Consider the following 16,279-nt stretch of genomic DNA (forward strand, 5'->3'; position numbering starts at 1 on the left):
TATAAAAGCTGATGGAACACATTTGGAAGATAGACATTAAAAGTAGCTTTTCTAACTTTTAATGTCTTATTATGTAGACAGTTGGAAACAAGAGTGATGGTCCTCCTGCTTGTAACTCACTAGAGTATTTTCAAGGTTCTGTTTTTCTCTAAAGTTCCTGCTGGGCTCTAAGCTGAGATCAGACCAACTCACGATGAACAATCTGAGGGCTGCAAAACAAATGTGCTCATGGCCGTAGACAGTCGTGCCCCCACCCCCACAAATGTGGCTTCCACTGTGTGAATTTTAAGAGCAGATAAAAACTGTTGTGAAACACAATTAAGCTAGGTTTGCTTACCAACTGTTTTCTTTTTTTCTTCTTCCCAGAGCTTCTTTGAAGGCCAGTCAGCCTCATGGGATGTGGCTAAAAAGGATCAAAACAGAGCAAAGAACCGATACGGAAACATTATCGCATGTAAGCATCTTGACCCTTGTAAATATTACATCTATAAACCTGAACAGTGAGTTACCACTTCCATGGTTTTGACTTTAGGTAATCCTAGGAATAACATAGCTGTCTGATAAGTGATCTACTGAATATTAAAAACAATGTTACTGCCCTCAGTAAATTCATTCTTATTCTTGCCTTTGAGAAACTTGCTGTTTTAAATTTTTGTTTAAATATCTGGAAGGCTATTAACAAATGTTGAAAAATATTGGGGTAATGCCAAAGTTTTTTTTTATTATGAATTAGTATAGCATCCTGTAGGTCATATTCAAGGTTGCTGAGGTATTTATTTCCCATGCCCTTATACCTGGAGGCAGGGACTGAACTCCAGATAGTAAAAGCCATTAATCACTCAGAAGTTCCATTCAGATGGTATCTGCATGAAGACTACATGCGAAATACCAAGTCATCACCTGACCAACCTTAGAAGTAGCAAGGAGAGTGGATGACCTAACTTGTAATTATCTGTGGTTTCCTTAAACCAGTCCAATCTCGATTGGAATAATTCTAAACTATCTATAATACATTAAAACATAATCTGTCTATCAAGGAGTGAAGAACAGGTTCAAAATTCACAGTCTAGTTAGTCTGTGGCTGTAAAATCCATGGCATATATGAAGAGCCATCCAGACATTGTGTTGCCACCTGCAAATTTCCCGATGTGCAAGACAAGCTGTCGAACCTGTGTTCAAAGCTGTCATTGCAAGAAGTAGCAAACTCCATGTAGTTCTTGCATATCCCAGATGACTGAATAAATAACAATGTAGAGCTTTGAAAGTGTGGATTATAAAGACTAAATTTGTCCCCACGTTTTTCCCACTCCCTGACTGTCTCAGAGCAGAGGAACTCAAATTGCTTGCATCTGATTTTTTGTTTTTTACTCTTTTTCCAATTTTTTATTAGGTATTTTCTTTATTTACATTTCAAATGCTATCCCGAAAGTCCCCTATACCCTCCCCCACCCTGCTCCCCTACCCACCCACTCCCACTTCTTGGCCCTGGCATTCCCCTGTACTGGGGCATATAAAGTTTGCAAGACCAAGGGGCCTGTCTTCCCAATGATGGCCGACTAGGCCATCTTCTGCTACATATGCAGCTAGAGACACGAGCTCTGGGGGTACTGGTTAGTTCATATTGTTGTTCCACCTATAGGGTTGCAGACCCCTTTAGCTCCCTGGGTACTTTCTCTAGCTCCTCCATTGGGGGCCCTGTGTTCCATCCACTATTGGATGCTCATAGTCAGCATCTGATTACTTAAACCTTTCAGATGATCACTCCAGAGTCATCCTGCAACCTGTGGAAGATGACCCTTCTTCAGATTACATTAATGCCAACTACATCGACGTAAGTGTCTTTACGGTGTCTTTCCATAGTGTGCCCACTTTATCAGCTCACGTCTATGAACTCAATGTTTGTTGTTACCTATGACTTAATTGCTACCTTTAAAGTAAAGAACAAACTGTACACTTTTCCTTGTTCTACATCCTAGTACTTACTGACACTGTTGTGCTTTCTTTCTCACCTGACTTTGGTTTGGGCTGTAGATTTGGCTGTACAGGGATGTAAGTACCACTATATGTCCATAACAGCACCCTCTGATGAATATTTATTATAAATACCCTTAATCGCAATTACTACTAATGCTTAGTCTAGTTGTTTCTGCATGTGTCACCTAATTAGTCTCATACTATATATTTATGTTTCATTTTTTTGTAATTATTTTATGTGCGTAAAGAACTATTTTACTTCCTCCCCTCTTCTTGTGTAGAAAACTGGGGTTGTTTTTGGCTTTGGCAATTTATTATTATGCATTTGAATTTTATTTGTTGATGATTTCTGTCTCTGGCTTTTCTTCTTCCCTTCCCTAAGCATATGTGAGAAGCTGGATGGTATGATGTGCATTAGTGGTTTTGAAATTTTAATTTTCAATATTCACTTTTTATGTTAAAAGATGAGAATGGGGCCAGGAATGTAGCTCAGTAAGTAAAATGCTTGCTGAGTATACAGGAAGCCCTGAGTTCCAATCCCAAATACTGCACAAACCGGCATGGTGGCGCGTGCCTGTAATCCCAGCCGTTGGGAGGTAGAGGCAGGTGAATCAGAAGTGGAAAGGCATCCTGAAGTACAGAGCGAATTTCAGGGCCAACCTGGCCTAAATAAAACCCTATCTCAAAAGCATAAATAAATACAATAAGTAGGGAGACTATTTTGTGGTGTGTGATATTGGCTTGTAAAGTTATAAAATTCTTCATGCAAAAAAAATTCTGTATCATGTTTTAAACATATATATATATATATCACACATATATATTGGATCATACCAATAAGGTCTGTTTTCATTACATATTGTCCCATTAAATTTTGGTTATACATATGAACGTGGCAATGATTTATGCAAGTGAAAGTGTAATTATCAAATAAAATTATTGCCAAAGAGGCAACATATTGTATTATATGTAAAGACAGCTCTTTGGCTCTATTATCTGTTTGAAATTTATACAAGAGGGTCTAGAGATGCATCAGCTGCATTTGCTAATCTTGCAAGTGACCCAGGGACAATTCCCAGCACCCACACTGAGTTTACAACGTCCATTACTCCAGTTGTAGGGTATCTTACGCCCTCTACAGAACTCCTTAGATACCAAACATTCATGTGGTGCACATACATATATTTAGACAAATATACCTTAAAAAAAACAATAAAAATAGTAATAATAAAAAGGCCCTGGAGGTGTTGAGAATGTCACTTTCTCTCTATGTGCCTCAGTTCCCTCATATGCACAGTGATACTAGTTTTAGCCTTATCATTTTGTTGGGGAAATGCACGTAGTTCCTCTACTACAATGACTCACATGTAGTTAGCACATGCCAGATTTCAATTATTATCAATTAAGAACCCACGTTCTGAGTGAGTCAAATGACAGCATGCATATTTTTAAGTTGAAAGTCTAATACAGCTTTGCAGCACATAATGTTAGTGTCCATAGAGTGATGCACCATGAACCCCTACCTGTTCTAATTTTGGAAAGTCGGAAACAATTCCTCAAAGCTTTGAACTTCGTGCCTTACAGTTATTTTAATAGTTATAACTAATTGATTTAATGTATTAGGAATAGCATATAAATGTATTGTGTAAGTTTTCATCAGAGTTTTATTTTCATAAAGTTTTAAGTTTTGCCAGACATGTCATGAAAAAAAACTAAACTAGTTGTTCTGTAGCACAAAAGACATGAACATCTCTCTTACAACTTTGTAATTGTTCTTAGCTCTTAGTTTAACCTAAGTCTTTTTTGGTTTTTTTTGTTTTGTTTTGGTTTTTTGCCATAACAGTTACATGCTGATGCCTTGCTATAATATTATTTTATGGTTTATTGGGCAGAACTTTATTCTAAATAAAATTTGTTTTACAACTCTGTTACGATTCCAGTATATTTTAGCTAAATACAGTGCAATTTTATCGTTTCCTTTTCTTGTTTGTATATTATACACAAAATGCTTCTCTGCAGGTTGTAGATATTTCATTTGAAATAGAAAACTAAAGTGCTTATTAAACTTTGAAATACAATTCCATGACACGTTCTGGATTATTATGACTTACCAAGAAGTCAAAATCAGCTGAGTGTGCGGGTGCAAACCTGTCATCACAATAGCTTGTAGTCAGTTGTAGATGGATCTCTTTGAGTTTGATGCCAGCCCGTTATGCTGATATGTAGCAAGTTCCAGGCCAGTCAGGCCTAGTAAGACCCTGAAGACTCTGTCCTCCCCCACCATCTCTTCCCCAAAAAAGGAGAGGTAATTTTTTGGTATTTACAGTAGAATGATGCACACTTATTACATCCCTGGTCAGAGACTACCTCCTGCCCGCATGTTCCACACGCACGGTCTGTGCTGAGCTGCCCATACCAAATACAGACAAATCTTAACAGATTTCACAGAATCCTACTTAACCCTTTCATGCCATCAATATTTTTTCAACTCACCTGTGGCATGTTGGCCATTGAGAGCAGACAACAAGCAGATCGATCTTTATCATGAAGAATTCATTGAAACAATATTAAATCTCTATGAACAATTTTGCACACTGAGAACCACTAGAATTTTTGTTCAAGAATAAGTGCAGTTTTGAAAACTTTTTCCCTATATATGTGTGTACTTAAGTCATGTGTGTGTAAATTTCATTTTATCAGCACACACAAAATAGTTCCTGCAGATTCCTGAACATGTTACAGAACTAAAATATTACCAAAAAGAATATGACTTAACTTCAGCAGGACTTTGATTTGAGCACACATGCATTCTCCAGCTCTAACATTGGCATGATCTGCTCCTTTTTACTTTCCTGTTTTCTGGTTCTAATATGTCTTTGTCCGTTTGTAATGCGGTGTGTTGTACTTTTGAATGATGCAATAAGAATTAATGTTTTTTAATAGAATTTTACCAAGAGTGAGTGATGTAAAACTTATATGAAGGCATAAACATGTTAGTGAAACTAAACTAAATCTCCAGGGTTATTCTTCAGCAAACAAAATTCAATTATACAAATTCTAATCAGAGCTTTTAAAATACTTAAGCCTTGTTGTCTGTTTACACTTCACATAACATAGGTTCGAGGAGTGGACCCTGTGTTCACTACTCAGTTCTGTTCTTTTTATTATAACCTAATCTTGAGAGGGGCTTTTCTTCCCCTTTTTTATGCCTTCATTTATTTATTTCTGATACCAATGTAAAATGATAAACAATTTGCTTTCCTACTTTAGGGCTACCAGAGACCAAGCCACTACATTGCAACTCAAGGTAAAATTTTGTCTTTCAAATGCTATATTTACACTTATTTATATTAAATATTATATTTGTACTTATTATCATCCAGTAGCTAATCACTTTTGTAGTCTTGTATTTTAAAAAAGTTAGCTCTTACTCATTTGTATAGTACCAACACTTGTTCAAAACCTAGGAAAACTTAATCTTGATTCTCTTTTAAATTAAAATCCTGTGATGATTTTGTGATTTGATCTTCGATGATCAGGTATCTCAGTCCATTAGACAGTAGTGTTGGGGAAAAGCAGCACTTTTGATGAACAAGAAGTGAGCACTCTTCCCACCTTGGGTAACTGTGATCTTGTAACGAATTTTGTCAGCCTGAAAAGCAGTAAGACCCAAGACCCATAGTGATGATGAGATATTGTACTGTCATCCAGCAATTTTTGACAAATTGTAACTGAAACAGAATGTAGTCAAGTCTATTTCTTATGGGAAAGAAAAGCAAAGAAGCTTGGTCCTACCATGCTGCACCGAGAAATGAAAGAATCCAAACAAACAAACAAATCTGTAGTTCTCAGAATGTCTCCTGGCCATCTACAGAATGTGCATGACTGCTTAAAGAGGAAAGGAAAACGGCATGCTACTCTTTTATTCAGCTTTTGCTTTGCTTTGCTTTGCTTTGAGTTTTTCCTCCTTTGATACTGAGGACAGACCCCAGGGCCATGAACTTGCTAGGCAAATGCTACTGGGGAGCTAAATCTATTTTCTGACATTTGCTCTTTTAACACAGGTCGTTTTATTGATATTTAGCCTTTTGTTTTAGTAATTGGATTTAATTGAATATGCTTTACTGTGAGAAATCTGTAAAACTGGGTTGACGCATATACCAGTAGTTCTACATGGGTGATAGAAGGCACATGCCTTTGCAGCTAGGTAATAATATAGAATAATAGTAATAATAATAATAATAATTAATAATAGTAATAATAGGATGTAAGGACATTACTTCATTTACTTTTAATCATACACTATTCATAAATGATGGACACTTGGTTAATTGGCAATGTCTTCACAGTGTCCTGAGAGTTCTGTTTTCCACATATACATACAAGTACAGTAGAATACCATAGTGACAGGGATAAACACCTCAGAAAGTATGATACCATTTTATGAGTTGCTACTTCTAGAAGACAAATTGAAAGAAAAATTGGTACTCGTCTATGATTTTTTGTGTAGCATATATTCCAATATAAACTGAAATGAAGTAGTTCTAGTTGTAGTGTAAAGAGAGTTTTATCTTTTTTAGCTTGTTTCATGAACACTACTTTTTATGTTTGCAAACTTTTTATTACCTATAAAATATCTATGATAACATAAGATGAAAAATTGTTTATAGGCCCAGTTCATGAAACTGTATATGATTTTTGGAGGATGGTGTGGCAAGAGCAGTCTGCCTGTATTGTGATGGTCACTAATTTAGTGGAAGTTGGCCGGGTAAGAGAAAACTTTATTTATTTATTTATCCATTTATTTATTCATTTATGTTTTTATTTATTTATTTATTTACATATATGAGTATTCTTGAGAATAATAATCAACTGTCTTGGAGAAGGTTTAATAATATTTCATAGACAGAACATTTTGATTGAATGCTCCTAAATGAACTTTCAATGACTGAAAAATATTTGATTTCTCATTGAATAATAAGATAATCTTTAATTTTAAAAAATAATTTCTGAGACCTTTATACACAAATGCTCCCCCCCTTCTCCAATTCTTTCCTTGAACCCAGCCACCAAATTCATCATCTCCTCTTTATTTATGATTGTTGCACATTTATACAACCCACAGAGTCCATCTGCTATTGCTTGTATATGCATATGTGTAGGGGAGGCTACTTGAGATTGGATCACTTATGAGGGAACTTCTGGAGGAAACTAAGATAAACTTGAATTTTATACTGAAATGTAACTGAACTATTAGACTTAACATTTTTTTTGAAAGTGCACAGTCTGTTTCTTGTGTAACATTTTCTCAGCTGTGTTTGAATTAAGGACTAAATTTTTCATTGGAATGAAGTTGTCTTGACTACCATGTATGTGTTCAAATTCATCTGTAGCTATGCATTCTTCTCATCACTAGGTGAAATGCTATAAATATTGGCCTGATGATACTGAGCTTTATGGTGACTTCAAAGTCACCTGTGTAGAAATGGAACCACTTGCTGAATACGTCGTTAGGACATTCACCTTGGAAAGGGTAAGCATTCAGACTTCTATTGAAAGTATGAATACTGAAGCTTTCAGAAAAATCACTGCAAGGTTTTGCTTTGATTACTATGAAATCTATGTACCTATCTATTTATTAATTTAAGAATTCATTTCTTTTTTTTTTGTTTGTTTTGAGACAGGGTCTCAAAGTGTAGTGTAATTCTGGCTATCCTTGAACTCACTCTGTAATTCTAGCTGGCCTCAAGCTCACAGAGATCCACCTGCCTCTGCCTCCCAAATGCTGGAATTAAAGGTGTGGGTCACTAAACCTAGCAATCTATAAATTCTTATTTAAGAGTTAAAGTTTGGGACATATACTAAAATCCCTGCCCTTGTTGGAGGAGTCTTCACCTGCAAGGATATTGATATTATTATATATAATCTATATAAACAGATTATATAGCGGCAGAGCATGGTGATAGAATACCCTTCAGAAACTAGAATAGAAGATATTACTGAAATGCAAGGGGAAATGTTTCACAAAACTAAAGGGCTAAAGGGAAGAACATATTTTAAATGGCATATGGACCACACCTTTAATTCCAGCACTTGGAAGTGAGGTGTAACGGTATGTAAGAGGAAGGTGCTCCTGAAAGAGCTGAGTCATGCTGGAGCCCTAAGGCTTACAGTTTCTCTTCTGAGATTCATGGCTCAGACTTCAGAGATAGGTAATTCAGGGGAAAGGAAAGATGCAGGATAAATGAATCACAGAACCAGACACTGAAGCCTGATGGCCAGCCCAGTGATTTTCCTTTGACTTAAGCTACTGGAGGCTTTGAAGTTCAGAATACACCATTTTGTTGCTTTGATTTGATTTCATTAATTGATTTTCTCTTGATATTCTCATTGCTAAAATGTATTCTAATTACTCCCACCTCTCTGAACTCTCTTCTTTTCCTATACTCATATAATTTTTGGTCATGTTGTGACCCACTGAGTTTAAGGAGATGAGCTAAAGAAACAAAAGAGGGTATACACTCTTAAGATATGGGCATAGGTCCAGAACCGTGGATACTACAGAAGTGATTAATGGATAGTAGAACACAAAAACGTGTAAACAAAAGCACACACAAATCTATGCATTTCTGTAACATCAATTTTTAATGTTAATATAAATGAAAATCACTAGAATCTGTGAAGACAGGCAACTATAAACTGTCTACTGAGAATGGTCAATGAATATGGATATAATGTTTTGTATTTTCAAATGAGCAAGAAGTATTACATAGAGTCCTCATTGATTGTGTATGATCATTTAAATATGGAATTTGTTAATGATCAGAGTTAAAATACTTTAAGCCTCTACAAATCAGTATAGAAGTTTAACCATGGGATTAAAAAAAAAAAGCTTAGGTATTTGGTACATTTATCTATTATGAGTCTATCCTTAAGAATGTATTTACAGGTAATATCTAATTTATATTGGTGAAAAATTTTAGATAACTGGAAATATGATGTGGCAGAGAAATAGTCAAACATTAGAAACCCAGAGAATTTTGTAGCTGAGAATTTCTTTTAAAGAATGGATGTGGCCATTCTTTTAGCCAGAGAAGACCATTAAAGTCTACAAAATGTATTTGAAAATAATAATTTTTAAAAAAAAGGCAAGTTATATATTAAGGTGGAACACCAACCAGAAAAAAATACCATTAAAGTCTGGTTGCTTGAAAAGATCAATAAAATATCTAAATAACTAAGGGAAACACACTGACAAATTTCCAAACATTGTTTAAAGAATATTATATTAGAAAGCATGGAAAGTTTGTAACTAGAATTACATTTGCTGTTAGAAAAGTTACTTTATTAAACCAATCTGAAGGTGGCAGAGAAGAATGTTTACAAAATCCTCAGGTAGCTGATGATCCAATAAAAATACCACAGCCTATAGCAGAGACGGGAGATTAAAGGGGGACTTCCAGACAGAGATAGTAACTGTGGGAAGAGTTGAGAGGTGAGTGATCAATTTCATTCAAAAATATGAAAGGTTTTAAGAAATACTGAATCTAGTCATGAAGTAAGAAAATACTATTATATTTTTCTAAGAGCATGAAGACATTTAAATTAAGGGAAGACATGGAGCATAGGAGTGAAGTTATGTGATTTCATTAATTGTTTCATGAATTTGATGTATTATACTTAAAGACATTTGTATGACGCTTTAGCAAAATTAAGGAGACTTCCTGAATGGAAAAATGACCTCCCAATAATGATGGAGTGCTTGGAGTGGAAAGGAGAATATTTATTATAATAAACTAGTATACAGGCTGTTGGCACAGTTATTAGTAAAGTAAGGTGATAGACATTTGCACTAGCATTCAATATTTTTGCAAATCTTAGCAAATTAGTAAAAGAAATGTTGTATAACAAATGTTATATTTTTCTTTTTATTTTATTTATGTACATGAATGTTTTGCTTTCATGTATCCCTGTGTACCATAGGCATGCTTAGTGTGCCTATGGAGGCCATAAAAAGCCATGGATGCCCTGGTACTGGAGTTACAGATGGTCAGGGTTGACATGTGGGTGTTGGAAACCACACCCAGGTTCTCTAGAAGTAAAGCCAGAGCTCTTTTTTTTTTTTCATTCCAGTAATTGGGAATTTTATAAAATCACTGAAATAGAAAATGTAAGGTATATACAAAGGACCCAGTGTAGACTGGTGCAGGCCTGGGTGTGCTGCCTCAGCTTTTTCGAATTCATATGAGTTTTCTTTGATCCTGTTGGCTTAGAGATCCTTGCTTCCTTGGTATCCTTTATCTCTTCCTATACTCTTTTTGCCTCTTTCTCAGTCAGTAGCCTGAGCCAGAGAAGAGGGATTTGATAGAAACATACCATTTAGGGTTGAGGGTTCCAAAGTCTCTCACTCCTTGTATAATGTCTGGCTATGGGTCTCTGCGTGCATTTCCATTGTATTTATTTTGTGTGTTTGGAGAAAGCATGGCATGGTATGAGTGTGAAGGTCAGAGGACAAGTTGCTGGGGGTTCTCTCCTTCCACCTATAAAGCCAGAGCTCTTAACTGCTGAACTGTTTCTTCACCCGCAGTTCTATAGCTGCTTTTAAAACCAAAATTATTTTAACAGAAGCTTTTCTACCAAGTTTTTTTTTAAAAACTAATATTTACTTAAATTACTAAATCAACACAAAATTCACATTTTCTTTTTTAACAGTCTATAGAAAATATATGAAAAGGGCTTCCATAATGACAGAACACTGGACACTGTCTTTGTCTGGATTTAGCAGGACATGTTTCTAAATAGAAAAAAAAACAGTAAAATACATCAAATGCCATACAATACGATATAAATGACCAAACACTTATGTCTCTGTGAATGGGTTACATGAGATTAATGTCGCACTAGCTAAGCCTAATTCTAAACAGAATGCCACTGGAGTCTTTCGACTGTTTTTCTTGTTATCTAAACTAAAGGCAGTGCTTTTGGAAGAAAGGCACATACCTGGTTATTAGTCTGAATTTTATTTATTAATTAATTACTCCTTGGGATTGAGCGCATGGCCTTGTCCACATTAGTGTTCTACTACTGAACTCCTTCCTAAGCTACAGAAGAAACTTTTTAAATCAAAGACTCCTGGGAGGATGTTTACTACCAGATGGGAAAATCAGCTTTTACAAGGCAGCCTTGCACATGTCACATGAGTAGAGAGAGTGCCAGCACCACCCATGAAACCACCCTGCCAAAGTAGTTGGTATAGAGGATGTGAAATATATCAAAAATGTGATTTTTCCCATTTTTGTGATTTCAGGATGACTTTTGAGATGGGAATGCTAAATACTGTGCTAGGAATTAATATTGAAAGGAATTACAACACACAGTCACTAGCTTCTGAGATTTTGATAACACTGGTTTCTGTAAGACAGACTCTGAAGATTAACTGCCGTTCTTAAATTGATTTATTTAGTTCCTGTTTTTGCTTTTTCTGATTGACCAAGTAAGATTAATATCTCCACCAGGAGCTCATAGTAAAGTTAGATTGATATAAATTTTTTTTGCTTGTTGGTACAAATACAGATCCTTCAGCATAAATTTTTCTGTGTTATATTTACAGTGCCAATGCTTCCTCAGCTCTAAGGGTTTGCTTATGAAACAAGAGAGGGCTTGTCGGCACCTTTACACGCTTCTCTTAGATTAACCTGATAGAAGAGAGAATGGCAGTGGACGGGTCACTTCCTTCATTGTGCTGTTACTCTAGATAATACTTTATGAGCCAAATTACTTCACAAAGCTGAGAAACATGATTTATCCAGAGACCAGTTTAGCTGCCTGTATATTTTCACAAACCAATCTAGTGTTGCACTGTGCTGGAAAATCCCTACATGCTAGGCTTCAAAACCATTTTCAACATGGATAAGCAGGGTTTGGAAATCTCTCCTTGAGAACTCAGTATACCAGCTCAGGGAAGCTTTCCCCTTTCTTTCTTATCCCTCCCCCAAGCCCCCAATAATTTCATGTGATATCACTCCTAGTAAGAAGCAAGCTATCAAAGACAAATACAAATTACCCAGAGCACCAAACAAAACTAACTTTCTTTCATGCCAGTTCCCTGACAATAAAGGTTAAGTTTGCAGTAGACTGTTAGACTAGTATCCTTAAAATAAAATCAGTAAATATTAATTTTTTCATAGCCACTCAAATCTAGTATCCATTGTGTACTTCGTGATTTTCTATGGATCGCTTCTAAAACACTCCTTTTTATCTTTATACAGAGGGGCTATAACGAAATCCGTGAAGTCAAACAGTTCCACTTCACTGGCTGGCCTGACCATGGCGTTCCATACCACGCAACAGGGCTCCTGTCATTTATCCGGAGAGTCAAGCTATCTAACCCTCCCAGTGCTGGGCCCATTGTCGTACACTGCAGGTGAGCAACGTTCCCAACTTTAAGCAAGCATCCAAACAGGACTTAAAGGTGCAAAAGCTAAATGTTGCTCCCGAGGTTTGTACTAGCCTGTACTACAGATGATGTAGAACAGAAATAAAAGTTGGCTGTGGGTAGCATATAAGCTAAAAATAGTCCATACATTCAACCTAGTGTATATTACCTGCAAATACAAGCATAGGAAATGCCTTTCAGCGGCAACATATGTGTTGGGAGGCTTTATCATTTTTGAAAATTCCATACTGTATAGATTGGTAAGTTGTTTGTTTTTTTTTTAATTCTCTCTTTTTGTTTGTTTGTTTGTTTGTTTGTTTGCCAATTCACTTAGTCTCCACTGGAATCCCAGCTTTTAAAGCTAAACTTGAGACATATGCCATTACTAAATGGCCTAAATTGCAAGAATTGGAGATATAAAACAGGTGCATAACTTTTTCTTTTTTAAAACATTATCCATTAGAGGACCTTAAAACCACATTGATATGAGTCTGCAAATATATGCCAAAACCTGAATAATTAATCCAGATTTCTTCTGATTAAAAACTTATATATATAAAAAAAGCAACCTGAGACACTAAAAGTGAGAGACAAGGATCATTTTGAAATAGGGTCAGAAAAACAAGTACAGCTTCTAAAAAGCTGCTGGGAAGGATGCACACCAGTCTCAGATCGTGCTCCTTTCAAGCTGCTGCATACATAGAACTTCAGCATCTTTCTTTCTTTTTGTAAAACCCAACCCATTCAGAATTTCAATGCCCTTTAATAATAATAATAATAATAATGATACAATGAAACAAATGGAAGAGAAACATCCCATAATGGTCAAACACTGGACACATCTTAAAGGGGGAAAAAAAAAAGTCATTTCAGTCCTCCAGAGATCTGCTGTACTCTCCTCAATTACTTACCTGTCACAGACACTGGGAACAATGATTGAGAAGAAAGTATAAGGGAAAGAAATAGCGATACAGAACATGTCTTTGGCTAACATTCTAAGAGAGAAGCAAGTGTAAGACAGGTGACTGTCCTTGAACAGCAAGGAAACAATGCCATTAGCCCAATTAATCATTTAAAAATGAGGTAACTACATGTTTAATGCAGAGACTTTTTGATTCCTCAGGCGTTTATGTTTTCTCAAGAATTGCTTGCTTGATGTATGCTCAGGAATTCTGTCCCCAGAAAGAGAAGTTCCTTATTCCTACCTACATGGTCATCTCTGCATGACTGGAAAAGAAACTGGCTAGACAGTGGATCCCGCACCACTCTCCCCTGCCTGACACCACCCCACAATTGTGGTGCCTACCTCATTGCCTGTGAAGCTGTAGAGACTTACAAAGGCTAAAATATTCAAAGCATGTTATAATTCTGCTATATAAATGGAACAAAAGAGTGGCTATCAGGCTAAAGAGGTGGCTCAGTAGTTAAGAGCACTGGCTGCTCCTGCAGAGGACTCCAGTTCAATGTTCAGAGCCCACATGGCAGCTTACAACTGTCTGCAACTCCAGTCTCAGGAGTCCAGTGCCCACTTCTGATATCCTAAAGCACCACACACATGAATGGTAAACATATATACATACAGCCCTAACATTCATGCAAGTGAAAACACTGAAGTAAGTATGTAGAATACAATTTTTTTCTTTATATCATCTTCCCATATCCTATATGTAAGTATCTATTAAAATGTATTTTTTAATTTTTATTAAACTAATAAAATTTATTTTAAAATTTACAACTCAGTATTGGCGTTTTTAAGTCATCAAAATAATTTATATAGTTAAATACCTCTTAAATATACATGATATCTTCTGAAGCTAAAAGTAATATGCACTCAACCAGTTTTTAAAATATATTTGGAACATTAAATTCGATAGAAGTAGAAAAATAATCTCTTGTGAAATCCTCTATGAAAGGAAATCGTGACAAGTTCCTGATTAGACCGAAACTATTCCATCTCCAAGGGAGAATATGCAGAATAAATTTGGCTTCATAGAATGAATTGTGTAGTGTTCATTGTTTCTATTTTGTGGAATAATTTGAGGAGTATTGATATTAGGTCTTCTTGGAAAGTCTGATAGAATTCTGCACTAAACCCATCTAGTCCTAGGCTTTTTTTGGTTGGGAGACTTTTAATGAGGGATTCTATTTTTTTAGGGTTTATGGGACTATTTAGGTGGTTTCTCTGATCCTGATTTAACTTAGGTTTAGAAAATTGACCATTTCATTCAGATTTTTCCAGTTTTGTTGAATATAGGTTTTTGTAGTAGAATCTGATGATTTTTTTTTAATTTCCTCAGTTTCGGTTGTTATACCTCCCTTTTCGTTTCTGATTTTGTTAATTTGGATACTGTCTCTTTTAGTGTGGCTAAGGGTTTGTCTATCTTGTTGATTTTCTCAAAGAACCAGCCCCTGGTTCTGTTGATTCTTTGTACAGTTCTTTTTGTTTCTACTTGGTTGATTTCAGCCCTGAATTCCATTATTTCCTGCCTTCTACTCCTCTTGGGTGTATTTGCTTCTTTTTGTTCTAGAGCTATCAGGTGTGCTGTTAAGCTGCTAGTGTATGCTCTCTCCAGTTTCTTTTTGGAGGCAGTCAGAGCTATGAGTTTTGCTTGTCTTTCATTGTGCTCCATAAGTTTGGGTATGTTGTGCCTTTATTTTCATTACATTCTAAAAAGTCTTTAATATCTTTATTTCTTCCTTGACCAAGTTATCGTTGAGTAGGACATTGTTCAGCTTCCATGTGTATGTAGACTTTCTGTTGTTTTGTTGTTATTGAACACCAGTCTTAGTCCATGTTGATCTGAGAGAATGCATAGGATTATTTCAACTTCTTGTATCTGTTGAGGCTTGTTTTGTGACTGATTATATGATCAGTTTTGGAGATCATACCATGAGGTTCTGTGAAGAAGGTATATTCTTCTGTTTTCAGATGAAATGCTCTATAGATATATTTTAAATTCATTTGATCCATAACTTCTGTTAGTTTCGCTGTGTCTCTCTTTAGTTTGTATTTCCATGGTCTGCCCATTGCTGAGAGTGAGGTGTTGAAGTCTGCCACCATTATTGTGTGAGGTACAATATGTGCTTTGAGCTTTAGTAGAGTTTCTTTATGAATGTGGGTGCCCTTGCATTTGGAGCATAGATGTTCAGAATTGAGTGCACTTCTTGGTAGAGTTTTCCTTTGAGTATGAAGTATCCTTCTTATTCTTTTTGATAACTTTTCGTTAAAAGTCGATTTTATCTGATATTAGAAGGTCTCCTCCAGCTTGTTTCAGACTGTTTGCTTGGAAAATTGTTTTCCAGTCCTTTACTCTGAGGTAGTGTCTGTCTTTGACACTGAGGTGCACTTCCTGTATGCAGCACATGTTGGGTCCTATTTACATATTCAGTCTGTTAGCCTTTTTTTTTTTTTTTTGAGGAATTGAGTCCATTGAAGTTAAGAGATATTAAGGAATAGTGACTGTTGCCTCCTGTTATTTTTGATGCTATTTTTATGTTTGTGTCACTATCTTCTTTTAGGTTTGTTGAAAGATTACTTTCTTGCTTTTTCTAGGATGTAGTTTTCCTTCTTGGGTTGTAATTTTCCATCTATTCTTTGTAGGGCTGGATTTGTGGAAAGATATTGTGTAAATTTGTTTTTACACAAAATAGTGTAATAGTTTGTGGAAATAGTGTAATAGTTTGACTTCTCCATCTATGCTGAGCTGTTTTTCTGGGTATAGTAATCTGGGCTGGCATTTGTGTTCCCTTAGGGTCTGTATAATATCTACCCAGCACCTTCTAATTTTCAGTCTCTGGTGAGAAGTTTGGTGTAATTCTGATAGGTCTGCCTTTATATGTTGTCTGCCTTGGTTTCTGTTGCTTATGTCC

The 16,279-nt window shown here is 35.9% G+C and overlaps 1 protein-coding gene across 8 annotated transcripts in view; it reads left to right on the top strand.

Annotated features, from left to right (window-relative positions):
- The window catches only part of Ptprk (protein tyrosine phosphatase receptor type K), a 514,942-nt gene that overhangs the window by 485,551 nt on the left and 13,112 nt on the right, over positions 1-16,279 (top strand). For 5 of the 8 annotated variants that reach the window (XM_085842716.1, XM_085842715.1, XM_085842708.1 and 2 more), the window contains 7 exons: positions 367-454; positions 1,755-1,831; positions 2,032-2,049; positions 5,245-5,281; positions 6,645-6,742; positions 7,391-7,507; positions 12,243-12,397. In XM_085842716.1, the coding sequence (XP_085698842.1) occupies positions 367-454; positions 1,755-1,831; positions 2,032-2,049; positions 5,245-5,281; positions 6,645-6,742; positions 7,391-7,507; positions 12,243-12,397 (590 nt within the window). The remainder of the gene's footprint in view (positions 1-366; positions 455-1,754; positions 1,832-2,031; positions 2,050-5,244; positions 5,282-6,644; positions 6,743-7,390; positions 7,508-12,242; positions 12,398-16,279) is intronic. The other 3 variants (XM_085842710.1, XM_085842712.1, XM_085842713.1) reach the window with 1 other exon arrangement.

This window comes from Mus caroli, unplaced genomic scaffold (genome assembly GCF_978045245.1).
Source record: "Mus caroli unplaced genomic scaffold, Mus_caroli_1 scaffold_9, whole genome shotgun sequence".
Taxonomy (NCBI): domain Eukaryota; kingdom Metazoa; phylum Chordata; class Mammalia; order Rodentia; family Muridae; genus Mus; species Mus caroli.